The 17499-nt window shown below is 34.9% G+C and overlaps 3 protein-coding genes across 5 annotated transcripts; 1 reads left to right on the top strand and 2 right to left on the bottom strand.

The window, feature by feature from the left end:
* Positions 1-1231: 1231 nt before the first annotated feature.
* Positions 1232-7274, bottom strand: LOC110727268 (protein FAR1-RELATED SEQUENCE 5-like). The gene is made up of 6 exons (XM_021906835.1): positions 6719-7274; positions 5502-5892; positions 5231-5405; positions 4916-5034; positions 1521-1608; positions 1232-1357 (listed from the first exon to the last, which is right to left on the bottom strand). The coding sequence occupies exons 1-6, from the start codon at positions 7272-7274 to the stop codon at positions 1232-1234; spliced, it is 1455 nt and encodes a 484-aa protein (XP_021762527.1).
* A 2180-nt stretch (positions 7275-9454) lies between these two features.
* Positions 9455-15081, top strand: LOC110727215 (peptidyl-prolyl cis-trans isomerase CYP65-like). 3 transcript variants are annotated; one of them, XR_002512505.1, is made up of 6 exons: positions 9455-10049; positions 12498-12567; positions 12880-12956; positions 13055-13158; positions 13816-13905; positions 14015-14093. XR_002512505.1 is itself a non-coding variant. In XM_021906781.1 (4 exons), exons 1-4 carry the CDS (start codon positions 13314-13316, stop codon positions 14108-14110), a joined length of 366 nt encoding a protein of 121 aa, XP_021762473.1. In that variant the 5' UTR covers positions 13198-13313; the 3' UTR covers positions 14111-15081. The 3 variants fall into 3 exon arrangements, 1 of the variants encoding a protein (XP_021762473.1); XR_002512504.1 differs by having other exon boundaries at positions 12880-13158; XM_021906781.1 differs by lacking the exons at positions 9455-10049; positions 12498-12567; positions 12880-12956; positions 13055-13158 and adding exons at positions 13198-13443; positions 13543-13592 and having other exon boundaries at positions 14015-15081.
* A 1050-nt stretch (positions 15082-16131) lies between these two features.
* Positions 16132-17068, bottom strand: LOC110727165 (short-chain dehydrogenase reductase 2a-like). Its single transcript, XM_021906722.1, has one exon. It carries the CDS (start codon positions 16685-16687, stop codon positions 16259-16261), a length of 429 nt encoding a protein of 142 aa, XP_021762414.1. The 5' UTR covers positions 16688-17068; the 3' UTR covers positions 16132-16258.
* Positions 17069-17499: the final 431 nt, after the last annotated feature.

The following is a 17499-nucleotide window of genomic DNA, read 5'->3' on the forward strand; positions in this document are numbered from 1 at the left end:
GTACCCTTCATTGTTTCAGTGGTACCCTACTATATGTAAGTGATACTATACTTGAACCCCAAACCCTAAAGCGTACAATTATAGATTAATGTGACTTGTACCTTGTACTAATTTTCACTTCTAAGGAGTTACAAAAAGTTACACAACAGTTAAACAACAATAAGTACTAATTTTCTTTTCTTTAATGATCAAACCGAGACATGTGGTTAGTATTCCAAACTTAATTTTCACTTTTATGCATAATACAAACTTCAATTCTTTAGCTACATTTACAAAATATATCTAAAAAAAAAAAAAAGGCACACGAAGAACAGTTTATCAACAATATTCCGCTACATATATATTAAAAGTTGTGGGTTTCTAAATTTACTCATATATTATGTTAATTATGTGAGTATTAATGTCTTAATGTGAGTAACAATTATGTTCGGATAACAACATCTCAGTGGTACATTACAAGGGTTAAGTGGAAACCAACTTATTGTTAATGGTACCCTAGTAAACTATAGAGATACCCTCTACAAGTGGAGGTCATTTGTCAGTGGTACCCTTTACATACTCAATGTCATGTAAGTTGTTGTAAATAGCTTAGATTAAATCTATTGAACAAATTTTGTTCTAGTGGTACCCTTTACATATTCAATGCCATGTAAGTTGTTGTAAATAACTTAGATTAAATCAATGGAGCAAATTTTGTTCTAGTGGTACCGTTTACATACTCAATGCCATGCAAGTTGTTGTAAATAGCTTAGATTAAATCAGTGGAACAAATTTCGTTCTAGTGGTACCCTTTACTTATTCAATGCCATGTAAGTTGTTGTAAATAGCTTAGATTAAATCAATGGAATAAATATTGTGCTAGTGGTACCCTTTACATATTCAATGTCATGTAAGTTATTGTAAATAGCTTAGATTAAATCAATGGAACAAATATTATGCTAGTTGTACTGTTTACATACTCAACTTCATGGAAGTTGTTTTAAATAGTTGTTTTTTTTTACAGAGACACCAACCAATATTGGAACCTTTGACATACAAACCAACAAAAAGGGATTTAAAAATCACCTTCCCATGTAATAGTTCAAAAAGGGCTTTATAAATCACCTACCCATGTAATAGTTCAAAAAAAAGGTATTTTCCATCCATACATCCCAATAGGAACCTGACCCCTAGGAAATTGAGGATACGGAGCATAGAAACCATGTTGAGGAGAAATTTAGGATCCGTAGAACTATTGAGCTCCACCACCGACGGAAGTGAAATACCCAATTGAGCCTTCCTTATCCAGCATTTGAATGCCACCCACACACTGCGGTCTGTAAGGTACTATGTTCTGAATACTCTGAGTATGAGGTACCTACATGTGTCCAACAATTTTACCAAAAAATATAGATTCTACAAAACAAATCGAAACAACAATTGTAAAAGGAAGCAATGTTCTCCTTCCTAGATGTCTATTACAGTTTACTAAACACCTAACAAGTGATAATGGTGTATTGTTCCAGATAAATGTTCTCTACCTGGTCTAAACACCCAACAACATTAGCTCCATATAATTGTTCTATGCAGTCAAAAAATCCAAAGTCACTGAGCCTACCTACTGCGGACCTGTCATGTATTGTTAATCCTAAGTGATAATAGCTTATTTTTCACTGATAAAGCATTTCAAGGAAAAAGTGAAGAAGTTCAAAAATGAAGGGTTTATATCATTCCTAGGTGAGAAAAGCTAGATGCACAATATTGCTATTGTAATACCCTGTATTTTTTCAAAGGTATTTTCTAAATTAAAGAGTATTTTAGTCTCGTATTTTGACGTATTTTTCTAAATTAATTATTTTTCTAAAGAGTATTTTAGTTTTGGAGCCAAAATGATATTTAAATTTTGGCGCCTAAATCATTTGTCTTATTATTTTACAAAACTAATTAAAATGGATAATCCAATAAATGAAACTATTTTATACCTATGTTATAAATAGTATTTTTGATTTCTCAAAAATTAAATAGATAAACCGAAATTATATTAATTCGGTTAAAATAAATTAATTAAATTAATTTCCTTAAACTAATTAAATTGTATTTTCGGATTTCATATAAAAAAAATTCTTAATTGTTTTAATACCTTTCCAAATTAATTATTTTTAGGAAATATACCTATAAATTAATTAATAACATTAATTTCCTAAACTAATGATATTTTCGGATTTTTCATAATGAAAATCTAATTTTATTTATTTTCATAAAATAAACTAAATAAATGTTATTTTCGGATTTTTACAAAATAAAAATCTGATTTTATTTGATATCCTTCTAAGTAAATTATTTTCATGAAATAAATTAATTTTCTAAACTAATTAAATGTTATTTTCGGATTTTTCATAATAAAAATCTGATTTTTATTTAATATCTTGCTAAACTAATTATTTTTATGAAATAAAATAATTTTCCAAACTAATCAAATGGTATTTTGATTTTACATAATAAAAATATGATTTAATTAATAATTATAGGCCATATTTTCGACCACCCCAATAATTTAGTAAGAAAATTGATTTTTATTCTTCCAAATATTATAAACTTTATTGAATCATTAATTTTAGACAAATAACTTATTTTACAAAATCTCTAAACTAACATAAGAGGACTGAAAATATTGAACAATATTTAGCTCAATATTTTCGGCCACTCATGAATTTTCTAAAGGATTTTTAATTTATTTTATTAAAAATAAAATCCTTTAAATTTCCTTATTTCTATTCTTCAATCTAAAAATTATTTGATCCTATTCTATACTTGCACTCCAAGCTCAAAACCTACCAAATTAAATTTCATGATCAAATAAAACAAATATCCTTCCATACATTTAAAACCCTAGTTTCTATTCTTCAAAACTTCCATAAATCATAAACCCTAAATTGTCATAAACCCATCACCTAAACACCTATAAATACCCCCCTCATACCTCTCATATTCTTCACACTAAAAACTCGATTCCCTTCTTTTCTTTTACTCTTCTTTCCCCTCAAACTTTTCCTATTTTTCTTTTCCTCTTTTCTAAAAGAAAATTTGCCTGTATATCTTTGGAGCCAATTTCCGAGAACTTCTGGTCAGTTTTTGGATTTTTCTATTTCACAAAAAATTATTTCTCTCGACAAATCCTTGAGGTGAGGCTCAAGAATCACCCAATTTGGAGTTATATCAAAGGAGTTATGACCTCTTCAAGTTCTGCCTATCCTTTCCAACGCAAATTCAATTTCCTTTAATCTTATTCCTTTATTTTCTTCATGGTTAGTTTTCTAAAATATAATTACCTATTTCACAGTTATAATGTTATATTAAAGTATTATTTTTAAAAGAGTTTTATAGTCCATGCACATTAGATTTGGGTTTATGTCTAAAGATGTTGTGATAACCGTATGGTTATGTTAATTGCAAGGTGTATTCGTGATTGAACTTTGAAAGTGCGAAGTGTTGATTGATATTCAGAATTAAGGTACGTTATGTGGTTTGATACCTTCGAAAGTTGACTATGAAATTATGTTTTAATATAGTTCTTATGAAATTATGTGCCGTATGAAATTATGTTTTACTATATGAAAGTGTGTTTTATGATGGCTTGAAATTAATGATTTTGGTTAATCAAAGGGGCTTTGAATTGCGATTAAAATTATTAAAAGGATTGGATTAAAAATGATTTACAAGTTTATTGATGTCCAAGTATAACGGATTTTTTTTAAAAGGTGCTTTTAAGCAATCAATTGATATGGTTATGAATCCCACTTAGGGAATGAATTAGAGAAGGCTATGACTTTGCATGACCTCGCCTTTCCTCAAGATTGACCTTTGTTCATAAAGTAAACCACTTGGGGGGTGTGCACACTTAGTGAGGAAATGGTTTTGGAACGTAATCGATTGAGTTTTAAACTTGTCTTGAAAGCATTGAATTGGAAAAGCTCTTACATGAGTATGGCATTGGAATTCTTTGAATTAAACTTAAATGATTTAAATTATGTTTTACTTATCTTACACATAATCTACTTAGCATAATTTGCTAATACGTGCTTTTGTTTTGGCCTTGCCCTATTTACCATTTATGGTAAGCAGGTGAATGTTTCAGGTGGAAGTTGATTGATGCATACGGGAGTCCACAGGAATTTCATCTAGCTTAGGAAAAGTTGGAGTCGTTTTTGTGTCACAAATTATGAACAAGTTTTATTTAAAGTTTTATTAATAAGAATAAAGAATTTTCCGCTGCAAAAGTATTTTTAAAGTATAAGCCTTGCGTAATACGTGGCGGTAATACGCCCAAGTCTATCTCTACGGTATTTATACGTATTTTTCTACAATCTACGTAGAGGGAGAGATTTGGGGGTGTTACAGCTATCATCTAACATCTGCTATCATCTCAATATTCAGCAACTTAATTCCCAAAAATATAAAAAACTAGCCTAGATTTGGTGCACCTGCTATCACCTCAATATTTAGCAAGTTAGACACACCAATATTCTACAAGTCAAATAGCAATCTCATGCACAAAATCACAGCAGCAAACTGATGCACCTTAATCTGATGCACCTGCAACCACACACCTACAACTGAAGCAACTAAATCTGATGTAACCACAACAAGTCTGAAGCAACTAAATCTGATGCACACATCTAAATCTGCTCTAAATATTGCACCTAACTCTAAGCATCATATTTTACAAAAACAATAACCAAAACTAGAGTTGTATGCCTCAGATACAGAGTAATAAGTATTAATAACCAAAAAAATTTGGAATATGAATGCAATTTTAAAGATTAACCCAATTGTTACAGGTGGTGTTGTTTGGGTTTTAGAACTACTCATATTCTTCCCTTACGTGTTCTTCATCGTCTTTGCCTTTTTCTTCGGTTTCTTAACACATGACTTGTACCTGGAATCCATGGTGCGATGAGCAAGCCTCTTTGGTAAGGGTGGGTCTTTCACAGGAACATCTTCTTGCACACCATCACAGCTACCCTGTCTCTGAGTTGAGGGAGTTGAGTCCTTTTCCTTCTCAAGACAAACAGATGAAGGTGTTCCAATTACACCTTGACCACTTTTTTTTTGCAAGCATTGCTAACTTCTCCTCCACTTGCAACTCAACTAACTGCAGTGCTTGCATCACCACTATAGTAGTCTCAATGTGACCCGAAGCTTTTGAACACAAACTACTAAATCTCACCATCATCTTGTCATACCAACAAACCTCCTCGGTTTTGCTTGGGTCACGGTAAATAACTTTCACCCTTGTGTGCTTCTGAATCACATCTTTTCTCCACCTCTGAAGAATGTACTTGTCAGGTATCTCGTAGTAGTTGCTCATCTCAAACACCTTTATGATGTGGTGACAAATAATGCCATGACATTCAAAGTACCAACAACTACACTTAACTCCATAAGTAGAAGTATCAATTACAAGCTTGTACTCCCTCTTTCTTTTTTAAGGAATTTCTTTGTTAAAGTCTTTTGGCTTGTACCAAACTCGGTCCTCCAACACATGTTCGGTTAATGAATCTGAAATCTGTTTTCTATGAATCCCACTAACGTATATTATACGGTTGCACTCTCTTTGCACCTCTTTAAATTTGGCATCCGTATATATCTTCTGAAATACCAACTTAGTTGGAAAGTCCGTGTAAGCTTGATGCACATACCGCTCATTATTGTCATCATCTTTTTTCTCACTTGTAAATCTAACCTCCAAGGCATCATAATACCTCTCCACAAACTCAAATAACAAAGTGTGCTTGCTCAAATACCCATCAAAAAACCTATGAATACTCTCCACACGCTGAGTTGTCTTCATTCCAGCCCAAAATAGATGTTTCATAAAGGCGGGAACCCACATATGACGTTCATCATACAAACCTATCACATTGAAGGAAGGAAACACACATAAATTCACAACACAAACCAAAAGATGAAACCAAAAGATCAAATTTGTTGAAGGCTCATTCAATACAACTAAGCTAAAAAAAACAAGAATATTCACATATGACGTTCGTCATACAAACCTATCACATTGAAGGAAGGAAACACACATAAATTCACAACACAAACCAAAAGATGAAACCAAAAGATCAAATTTGTTGAAGGCTCATTCAATACAACTAAGCTAAAAAAACAAGAATATTCAGACCACTGAACAGTCAAATTTCATTACACTGCCAGTCAAATCAACTGTAAATCCCAAGAACAATTATACCATCCGTTTTCTATTATCTTGCTGGTTCATGCAATAATCAGGTGTTGCTGACCACAGTCCATGCATAACCATAAGGACATCTCAACAAGTTACATCTAAAGACCAAGAAAAATATACTGAATCATTTCAAGCATACCTGAAAATAGATCTTCATTTCAGGCTCAAATCTAAGGCATTCACTCAATTAGACACATAAATTCATAACTCTAGGGCATACAGTTAAGCTTAACAAGTGCACCCAAGTTAATTCAAGAGTTTAGTCAGGTAGCAGATGTTTTCCAGCTGTCTAATTAACATATTTCAGCAGCTACTAACAAGACTAATCACCAATTTCAATCAGTAGCTTGTACAAGTATGCACAAAACCAGAAGCTTTCCTAAGCAACAGCAACAGAAGCAGACAGTATAACTATCCTATGCAACAATTAATGCTATATATATATGATTTAATGAACCAATTAAAGCTATATAGAGAGATTAGGAGGCAGACCTTGCAGCCATTCATCGTCTTCAAGTTCATGCTTCTTGATAACCTCGAGCCAATTTGACTCAAACTCTTCGCAATCATGTCTGTCATAAATGACATTCTCAAGGTCATCGTGAATTTGGGCATAATTAGGAAGCTTGCCAAGCTTCTTGGAAAATTTTTGTGTGATGTGCCAAACACACCATTGATGAGTGGTTCCTTTCATAGTTGCCTTTAAAGCTTTCCTCATCGTCGGATCTTGATCCGTTAGGATACAAATTGGTTGCTTTTCACCCATACACCTCAACCAATTAGAAAAGACCCACTCAAATGTTTCCACGATCTCGCGGGAAACTAATGCACATCCAAACAATATCGTTTGACCGTGATGATTTACACCCACAAAATTACAAAAGGGGAGTTTATATTCATTGGTCAAGTACGTCGAATCAAAACAAACGACGTCTCCAAACTCCTCATATGCGACCCGACTCCTCGCATCAACCCATAATACATCTTGGAGCCTACCCAACTCATTTACACGACGAGTATGATAAATAGTTGAGTTATCATCCGTCATCCTCTTGAAGTAAGCAAACATTGCCTTCGTATCACCTCCCTCAAATACAGCTTTTCTTTGCTTAGCAACTATTGCATGCAAATCGTTTTAGGTAAATTGCCTCTCTTCCCTCCCATTTATTTGTCGGGCCATACAATTGTATATGGTAGCCACAGGTACACCCGCCTTCCGATCATTTAAAAGTTGTTGAACAATGTGAGGATTGTCCATTAGGAACTTCTGCCTGAACTTGGTGATGTTTTTGGACTTCCTCGGTGTGGGCTTGTGACCTTGATGTTCTACCACTGCCTTATCAATTACCCATTCACCTACCTCGTTCACCTTCGCATAAAACTTCACGGGGCAGCTAACTTTTTTGCTCCTGCGTTTCACACAAACTTCGTCACTTATTTGTGAATCTGAAATAAAAGTGGAACCGGACTTCTTACTCTTCCTACCGGGCAAGCCAAAACATTCACAGTCCAAGTTATATTACGCTTTTCCTTTGCATTTGCACCTTTTCCTTGTGTCGCCCCACTAGAACGGACAACCCCAAACCCTTCTTGTTTTCCGTAATTCCTAAAGTACGTGTCTAATTTTTTTGCCAACTCTCAAATACCATTCCAACAACGGGGGAAGGAAGAGATACCTCAACGTTTGCACACTCTTCAATCTCAATACTTATAGCCACACTACTCTTTCCTTTAATAGGAGTTTTGTAGGACTCTTCTCCAACATTCACCTTTTTCCTCATAAAATCAATGCATATCACAAATATATTCCACCACCTAACTAATTCAAAAATAAATTAACATACTAAACCACTAATACACACTACAAAACCTACCAAATTAAACAGTGTTGGCATTAAGCAAATCAGGTCCACTATTATCACTGTCCAACAACACCAACAAAACAATAGGCAAAAACAACAAAAGCATAAATCATAGCACTGAAAAGCAAGAATACATAAGACCCACCACCGTGAAACTATACAATTGTCCCCCAATGTCATACAACAACAAAATCAGATGTAATATTCATTTTAATATACTGAAAAGCATCACACCCAAACACAAGCCCCACCAGGACCATTATTCCATACAATTGTCCCCAACCTTACTACTACATAAGCAAGGGCAATGCTCCATTCCCAACTCTCTCTCTCTCTCTCTCTCTCTCTCTCTCTCTCTCTCTCTCCCCCCCTACTCTCCTTCTCTCTACATATTCAAACTAAATCAAGTTATTGAATTTTCAGAACAATTAAATCAAAACCTAAAAATTAAACGCGCGAAATTACAATTAGTTCACATACTACCTCCTTCAACAAGGCTTCAAGGGCTAAAGAACACTGCTCGTCGTCATCTTCTTGCTCGCGAGTTTCAATCAGTGGGTCTTTGAGGTCTTCAATGGAAGCTGGGTCTTCGGGGTCTTCAATGGCAGTTGTGTTGCAGTCCGCCCAAAAAACCGTTACAACGATCACCACCATCTTCGTCATCGGTTGTTAACAACGAATCTTCCATCACCAACATCTTCCTCGCCATTTTCACAGATTAATTCGTCTTCAAATAACAATTTCTGGGTAAGTAAAGATGTTGGTGATGGAGATTCAAGAGCAACTAAGAAAGAACAAAACGAAAAAGTAAGAGAAAGGTAAAAGGAGGAAAAGACAGTAACAGAAAGATAAAAGGGGAAAAAACAAAAGTAAAAAGGGGAAAAAAAGTTAAAAAGGGGAAAAGATACTCGCATAATACAATTGTATTATACTTCCCTCCAATACAAGCATTTACCTTTTATTTTGCTAAAGTGCTTCTTTTTTATTGTAGTGTAGGACCCCCTCCGTTTTCTATTCTATCTCAACGACGCTCGTTTGGTTGTTATGCATTTCCTTATGCATATCAACACTTCGTTTATACTTCCTCGTCAATGATGTGGTATAGACAAGGGTATCAAATTCAGATCCAAATTGTATGTCTAGATTGGCCAAATAGCTTGAATTGGGGTATAGGCAAGGTTATCAAAATCGCGATCCAAAATGTATGTCTGGATAACTGGATTGGTCAAACACTAGTAGAAAAAATGAATAAAGCACCGCACTTTTTGCACCGGTTTTTGAAAATCGGTGGTAAAAGAAAGGGGCGGAATTGGGGAAAAGACTTTTCGCACCGGTTCGAAAGCAATTGTTAAAAAAAAAAAAAAAAAAACAGTCTCCAATATCTTACTTTTCCTTTTTCCGTAGTCCCTCACTCCCTCTTTCATCTCAAACCCCTGTATAATCTCAAACCCTACTCCGCTTTTCTCTTTCATCTCAATCCCCTCTATAATCTCCTTTTCTCTCCTCCCCCCGTCCTCAGATTTTTGTGGTTGTGAGGTGGGATTTCGATTTGTTTCCTTGGTGGTGTGTAAGTTGGGGTTTCAGATCTAAATTAGCGGTGGTTTGTTGGGGTTTCGATTTGTTGGAGGTGGTAACAAGGTGGTTGTTTCGGTTCGCTGGTGGTCGTGCGAGTTGGTTGGGTGGGTTCCTTGGTGGTCGTCTGGTCGGTGGTGGTCATGCGAGTTAGTTGGGGTTTCAGTTTGTTGGAGGTGGTTAGGTGGTCGGCTGGTCGCTGGTGGACGTGCGAGTTGGTTGGGTGGGTTTGTTGGTGGTCGCTTGTGACGTGGGGCTTTAATTGGTGGTGGTGCGAGTTGGTTGGGTGGCTTTTGGGTGGTTGTGGTGGGGTTTCAGATATTCATGGCGGTGAGAGGGTGGTTACAAGGTGGGTGCTGGTGGTGATTATTTTCTCACTCATCCAATTGGTAAATCTCTATTGTTTTTGTCATACTGATTCTTTTTTCTGGATTTTTCAATATAACACTGCAAATTTAGCTCTACTTCATTCTCATACTCGAATTTCTCTCTCCTTAATTGGTTGAATTTATTAATCTTTAATTGCTGCTTGCTTATTTAAGTATGATTTTTTCTTCAATTCAGTTTGATTTCTACTAATTAAGTTATTTTTTCTGTGATTCGAGATTAAGGGTTTTTAATTGTGAGGAAAATTTGGGATAATTCGAGAAATTTTAGCTAATTTTCTGTTAGCTTTGTGTGTCACGATTGAGCATAGAATTGTTACTATATGACTTTGTGATAGTTCTTAATTAGGTAAAAATGGTGTTGTTTTTCAGGTTTCTGATATTGCATTTTGATCAGGTTTCTGATATATTTGATCAGAAATCTCTCTTTTTACCTCCCCCCCCCCCCCTTGTATGTGTGTGTGTGTGTGTGCATGATCTTTGTTGAACTGCTGTAAACTTGCATGCTCTATCATCCTTCCTGGCAGATGTAGTTTCATATCTGCTTGTATGCTTTTTAGTAAATGTTTGCTTTTAATAAAGATAAATTTCTTCCACAGATTGTTTTACCCATAAATTTTTAGCCATGGATCGACCAAAATTTATCAAATAGTTGATATCATGTAGGATATGAATTTTGAAATAGATCTTGTAAAATAGTTAAAGGGTTTACTTTGTGATAGGTTGTAGGTAGTTTGGTTATCAAAAGCTTTTCAAATGATTGAATTTAGAGTAATTTGGTTTTCCTTCATTTTGGTGGACCTATGCTATGTTTATTTTTGCCCTACCGTTTATAGACCTAGGCCTTGTTCTGCTAACTTTAAATCCACAATAGTTGTGTTAAGTTCATATAAGGATTAAATAGTATTGATAAGCTAAGATAGGATCTGTTTAGGTAAGGGTTAATAAGGGTTAACCAAGTAAAATATACAATTAAAAAATGTACGAGAGACTTGTACGAGAGATTGAGCGTCGGGGGTCAAATCAAGCAAATAAAATAAAAAATGTAATGTGCTTGAACTATGCAATTGTTGTAATTAATTTATCTCCTTTAAGCCCTGGCTCTCATATTGCAGGTTCGTGAAGGCAAAGTGAGGTAGTCTTGATTTATGCTTAGGATTTCTTGAGCGTTTACTAGTTTTTGATTTGAATGACTTTTTTTTCCTTTCTTCATTGTTAGGTTGCTGTTAACCATCTTTGGCAAATTAAGGTATCTTCCATATGATTTTGCCATATGAAGTCGACTTGGTGAATAAGCATGTTGTTTAGGCAAGTGTGATGTATCTTCCTAATCTTTACTTTGGATATTAACTTCAGAATGGTGTTGCTTGCTCTGCCAAATAATCTCAAAAGTATCTAATAATGTGGTCTTGGCTGTGATTCTCTTACTTTGCCTGCATTTGATATCTTGCTTTTTTCCCCTGCCTTACCCCTTGAAAAGGGAGAACGATAGTAGGGTGGAATATAGCCAAATCAGGTGTTCTTGACTTGAAATGTGTTTCTTAAGGAGTCGTTGTTTTATGGACATGATATATAACTATTTAGTTCCTGCTACTTCTGCGCGTGCTGCTGTTGTTTGTGCTGCTAGTTAATGTTGTTGTCGTTACCTGCTGTTGTTGTTTGTGCTGCTAGTTTATTTCCCTTCCATTTTCTAGAACTCACAACTCGATTCTTTTTTTTTTTTTTTTTTTTTTTTTTTTTTTTTTGTGTTTTGTGTGTGTGTGTGCGTGTATCTCTTAGTGGCTTCTCATTTATTGTAAATCTTCATATTATTACATATCTGGGGTGTTTGAACATATTCAACAGTGTCAATGGAGAAATGAGGTTCTCAAAATTTTACTTTTTAGCCATATATATTGCTAGATGAAAGCCAGAAGTACTTTTAAAAGTTGAAGCGCAAATTTGCTTTACTGTTTTTAATTTCTTTTTTTTTTTTTTCCTTTTTTAGCTCAATGTTTTTTAAATGATTCTTTTTGACATGCTTCAACATAAACAGCCCTGTTGATTATTGCCGGAATGTGTTGAGTGCTGATTAGAGACCATGAGAACATGTTTAGTATTGCTTTAGGGAAACAGAAGAATTTGTAGTGGCTTATGCCTTGTGGTCAAGTTTTTTCTTGGACATTTGTGCTTGAAATACTCTTTTAGAGTTTTAGGCCAGTAAGGCATAAGCTTGATAGTGCTTGACTTAAATATTCAATGGGCACTGGTTAGTTAAGGGTAAATATTTGTACATATGAACCTCTTGATACCTCAGCAGCTCAGTGGATTCATACTGAGAGGTTTCTTTGTTCAATTTCTTAATATTATGTTTGTGTGAATTTCAATCAGTATCTTACCGTCTTTGAGGAGATGAGCCCTCTCTCTCTGCATGGTAGTATTATTTATGAATTTTGTTACTGACAATTACAGGGAAACTTATCCGGACAGAGACAGGGACCCTATCTTCTAGTATTGGAAACTTGACTCGACTTCGCTCAATGTAAGTTCCTTGTCATTGGTTAAGGACAAATATATAATTAGGCAATAATATTGACAGTTATGCGTCTCACTTGATTGAAGAATGAGGAGTTGTTTATGAGTTGTTTTACTTCATGAATGCTTCTGTACTTTCTGTTTTGGATTAGTATTGTGATTATTTACATTTTCTGAAATTTTTGGTACATTAACTGAGACCAGCCCCTTCACGAGAATAAGTAGATTCTAATGAACCAACAGTCTTTACCATAAGACAGTAGTTCTGCATGTGATTAAGTAGATTTTCCGTTGCCATTTTGATGTGGTGCTTTTGCAGTGTTCTGTGTCCATCTCTCTCTCTCCCCTGGTCTGGAGCATTTTTGGGTGTTAGATCCAGTTATTGACTTATAAATGGTTTGCCTTCTCGACTGCAGATTATATTTCCAAATTTCTTTTCCAGATTATCCATGACTTATAAATGGTTTAATTGGTTTGAGTTTATTGGGTGATAGGCATATAATCCCATATATTAGAAAGTATGGGAAAAACCTAGTTACTGGAGCTCCACTTAAGCTTGCGGATCTTATTCCTCTTGCGTTCCACAAGAATTCCGAAGGTATAAAATTTTTTTTTTTTAAATTACTATGCCTTTTCCTTTTTTTTTTTTTTTTTTTTTTTTTTTTTTTTTTTGCTTGTTTTTATTGTTTCAACATGAATGAGACTAAATTATCTAGGCATAGATTAGATTAGTGTGTATTCCATTACCGTTCCATGGTAATTTCAAACTGGGATTATCATGCATTTCATATTCTGATCACTGCTCATTGCCGGGTGTTGGGGGAAAGCCATCGGCACTTAAAGTTTGTTTTCCTTGAAGCATTGATCAGCTATTTCCATCATGGTAAGTAGGGTTTATTGTTGGTTTAGGAATAGAGAATGTTGACTGACTTATGATTTTGAAGGGTTTCTTATTTATACGAATTGTTTACTACTTGTGTAGTTTGTATGGGATGGAAAGGAGTGAGGAGAGGAAGTGTGTTCTGTTATGAGGTTGGTTCTTTTCTCTCCCTGCATATAAACACAATCATTAGAAATAATTGTTACATATTCTTAGACAAGGCATAAGACGTCTATTTTACCAAAATTTTCAGGGTTTAGATGGGTATAGTCCATAGAGAAATCACTGTAGCACAGAGATATTGTTGCTTCTAATGATACCCATGTTCACAGTAGCTACCTACTGACCTTAATTTTTGTGCATTTTCTTGTATAGACAATCAAAGAGTTGAATATTAAAACAAAGAATTGGAAGGAGCTGCTAACAGATGAACCATTTACCAGAGATGATCTCATAACGATCCAGGTAATTAACTAGAGTATTGATTATGTTCTACTTGCTTGTTTTTAAGTTACTCATATCGTCCATAGTCACCATTAAACCCTACACTGACATTTCTGGTATCCTTATGCAGAATCCTAATGAACTTGATACCAAAAAAGCTCTAGCTGAATTTGACCATGTCAAAAAAGGCTTGAAAATTGATGATGAAGGTATCATTTTTGTGTAAAAATTCTTTTGCATTTGGCTTGTTTTTCCCATACTTTCTAATATATGGGATTATATGTCATGGAAAAGAAATCTGGAAATATATATGCCATGAAAAAATTGAAGAAATCCGAAATGCTTAGTCGAGGACAGGTACTATTTTACATATGTTGATTTTGATGCAAGTCCTTAAAGTTTATCCTTGAATTGGGAATACATGTTTCCTAAGATGTATATTTGAGCTAAATAGTTGGTTCGTGTTGTGTATGTTGTACACTTGTACTACTTGATCTCATCAAAAGATCGTCTAGATATGCAAAAATTGTAATATTTTCCCCTAATCTCCCTCAAGTGTTCTATATTCTTTAATGGGATGTTGAGGCTGTCTCCATTTTTATGAATGGTGCTAATGTCTGAATCTCTTCATTTGTTTTGCATTTTTAAGATTTATAGGATTGATACTTTATATTTTTTAGTGGGGCTATTGAAAAAATTGATAGTATAATGGCCGGCTCATGGCTGCTGCTGGTTCCCTGCTGCTACTGGTTTTGGTTTCAGTGTTGAACTGGTAATGGCTGATCAGCTGCTTTTTGTTGCTGGTTCCCCTGTTTTGTTGTTGTTGTTTGGTGTTGGGTTGGCTGCTGCCTGTTTTTGGCTTCAGGGTGCTGCTGTGCTTGTGGCCTGTGTGGGGTTTAGTGCTGTTCTTCTTGGGCTTTTGAAGCTGCTGCTGCTGCTGTTGTTGAGTTGCCTATTGCTGGGGTGTTGCTGTTTTTCTTTTGGTGTAGCTGCTGCTGGTGCGTAATGTTTTCTGCAGGTTGGGCTGTTGCCACCTGTTGGCCTATTTTGTTGGGGGCTGCTGCCACCTGCTGCAATGCTGCTGTGTTGCTGAGTTGCCGTATGTGTTTAGGAAGCTATAACCTTGTATTTTCTTTTGATTTATATTTTATTTTTTTGGACGAAAATTGTAATATTACAGCCTATTTTAATGAAAATATGTAACTTTATATATATGTTAGTGTTTATATATCAATTTAAGTGAAAAAAATGCAAAAAAAAAAAAAAAAAATTAGTTTTTTGGGCATTTTTGGCACCGGTTTTGGAATAGAACCGGTGCTAAAAGTTATTTAAATTTTTTTTTTGCCACTTTTCGCACCAGATCATAGTAAGAACCGGTGCTAAAAGTGTGGTTTTTTGCACCGGTTCTCACCCAGAACCGGTGCGAAAAGTCATTTTTCCCACCGGTTTTGAACTGGTGCGAAATCTATGGGATTTTAGCACCCCCAAATCCGGCCCAGTTCAAAACCGGTGCGAAAAGGGGGGTTTGAACCGGTGGGGAATTCGTATTTTCGCCTAGTGAAACAGGATCGTTCGAACCGTTCATCATCGGTTGGATAGTTGTAATCCTAATAGTCCTTTTGAATGTTTATACATTGTGCATGATGATACAATTTCTTAACTATTTAGCCCCAAAATGCATATAAAAGACTAAAAGAGATGTTAAACTAGACTTGACTTCAGGTTAGTCCAGCCCAGACTTTAACGAAAAAAGTTGGTCCATAATAGCCCACATCTTAAGTCGAGCCCAAGTTCAGACAAAAAAACTTGTGCACAAATCTGTTATAAAACTGCTATTTTGGACCAGTAATAGCGGTGCCCAAAAATTATACCCTACCCCGAGCATTTTCTAGGTTGGCCTGGTTGATCGTGATCAACTCTAGTTTAAACTTCTTAGTATATTTTTAGATGAAGTCTTTTGAGTTTTACGATTGCCAACGAATAAATCCCACAATTAATATATTTCATCATTAGTAATTTAAATTATAACTAAAAATTTACTCGCAATATCTAAAATATGCATTGCCACATATGTATACAACAAACTCTACATGATTACCTTTTTTTCACAAGTAAAATTACTAAAAATAGATAATGCACAGAATGTGAATAATAGAAAAGGTCAAAATCATTATATTTAAAGTATTTCTAATCTGTTTAGGTGAATAGTAGAGAAGTCAAGAATAGATTATATTTAAACCTCTTGTTGATATAAACTTCTTATTAACACTTGCCTATTTAATTATTGTGATACACAAAAGTATGTCAAAATAGAAACATTATACAAAAATAGAGATTCAATTACTAAAATAACAATGATGCTTTTATTAAGTTATTACACAAATTGATCAGGAGATGGTAAAGTAAGAGACTTAAAACAAGTGGTGCCACCATCCACAGCAAGATTATGGCCAGTCACATACTTAGCATCATCAGAGCCCAAATACAAAGCTGCTTTTGCAATATCAATTTCTTCACATTGAGTCCCACTAAATTCCTCTAATCCACCAATTATTTCTTTTATTTGTTCATTTGTTGCCTTTGGATATATTTTCTTAAAATTTTCCATTACCAATGGAGTTGCAACTGTACTTGGGGATATGCAATTAATCCTAACCCCATATTTGCATAGTTCACTAGCCAATGACCTTACTAACCCGGGTATTGTAAACTTTGATATGGAATACGGGTGTGGTCCAAATCCGCCTAAAATCCCAGTTATGCTCGCGGTGCAAAGGATTGAACCTGAACCCACTGGCTTCATGACCCTAGCTGCATGCTTGACCCCTGCTAGCGTGCCTCGGACACATTGGCGGACTTGGCCTTATGCCTGGTGGGTCAAATGACTCACCAGGGCCCAAAATATTTTTTATGTTTTAAAAAAAAAAAATAAATAAATTATTTTCTAAGTTTTTTTTTTAAAAAAAAAATACTAACTTTGAACCTTTTGTTAATGTTGTTGGGTTTTTGATGAAATGTGAACCTAATGCTTGTACAAATTTTAATCTTGTCAATTATTAGTTTGTTAATTATTAGAGAGCTAAGCTTGTCATGTTGTCAATTATTAGCTTGTTAATTATTAGTTTGTTAATTTTAGTCTTGTCAATTTTAAGCTTGTTAATTATTAGTTAGTACTGTAATCTTGTCAATTTTCTATTTGGATGATCTTTGTAAATAATTTTTCTTGGGAATTTTGGTAAATTTTTTCTTTTTACATATTTGGTTATCAATTGTGACTCACCAGTCGGAAATTCCTGGGTCCGCCACTGCTCGGACATTGACCCGCATGACTTGGTCAAATTGATCTAAGTCGAGGTTGGTAATGCTAGGTGGATAGTATTGGCCTATTATGCCTGCATTGTTGTACATGATGTCGAGTTTTCTGTGGTGGGTGATCACGGTGTCTACTGCTTGGGCTACTTGGGCCTCAACACTAACATCGCATTGGACAAATTGTGCTTTTGAGCCTAAATCAACGGCAGCTTTCGGGCCTAGTTTATCATTTATATCAGCAATGAAGACATGTGCTCCTTGTTTGATGAACTCTTGAGCAGTTGCCTTGCCAATTCCACTTGC

This window comes from Chenopodium quinoa, unplaced genomic scaffold (assembly GCF_001683475.1).
Source record: "Chenopodium quinoa cultivar QQ74 unplaced genomic scaffold, ASM168347v1, whole genome shotgun sequence".
In the NCBI taxonomy this organism is placed as follows: Eukaryota; Viridiplantae; Streptophyta; class Magnoliopsida; order Caryophyllales; family Amaranthaceae; genus Chenopodium; species Chenopodium quinoa.

Excerpts from the sequence above, each read along its gene's own strand:
- LOC110727215 (XM_021906781.1), top strand. The coding sequence starts at position 13,314 with ATGGTAATTTCAAACTGGGATTATCATGCATTTCATATTCTGATCACT. Across the intron at positions 13,444-13,542 it reads GATCAGCTATTTCCATCATG|TTTGTATGGGATGGAAAGGA; the intron begins GTAAGTAGGGTT and ends CTACTTGTGTAG. Across the intron at positions 13,593-13,815 it reads GAAGTGTGTTCTGTTATGAG|ACAATCAAAGAGTTGAATAT; the intron begins GTTGGTTCTTTT and ends TTTCTTGTATAG.
- LOC110727268 (XM_021906835.1), bottom strand. The coding sequence starts at position 7,274 with ATGACGGATGATAACTCAACTATTTATCATACTCGTCGTGTAAATGAG. Across the intron at positions 5,035-5,230 it reads ACCCAAGCAAAACCGAGGAG|GAAAAGGACTCAACTCCCTC; the intron begins GTTTGTTGGTAT and ends TGTCTTGAGAAG. Across the intron at positions 1,609-4,915 it reads CATCGCACCATGGATTCCAG|GTCCGCAGTAGGTAGGCTCA; the intron begins GTACAAGTCATG and ends AATACATGACAG.
- LOC110727165 (XM_021906722.1), bottom strand. The coding sequence starts at position 16,687 with ATGAAGCCAGTGGGTTCAGGTTCAATCCTTTGCACCGCGAGCATAACT.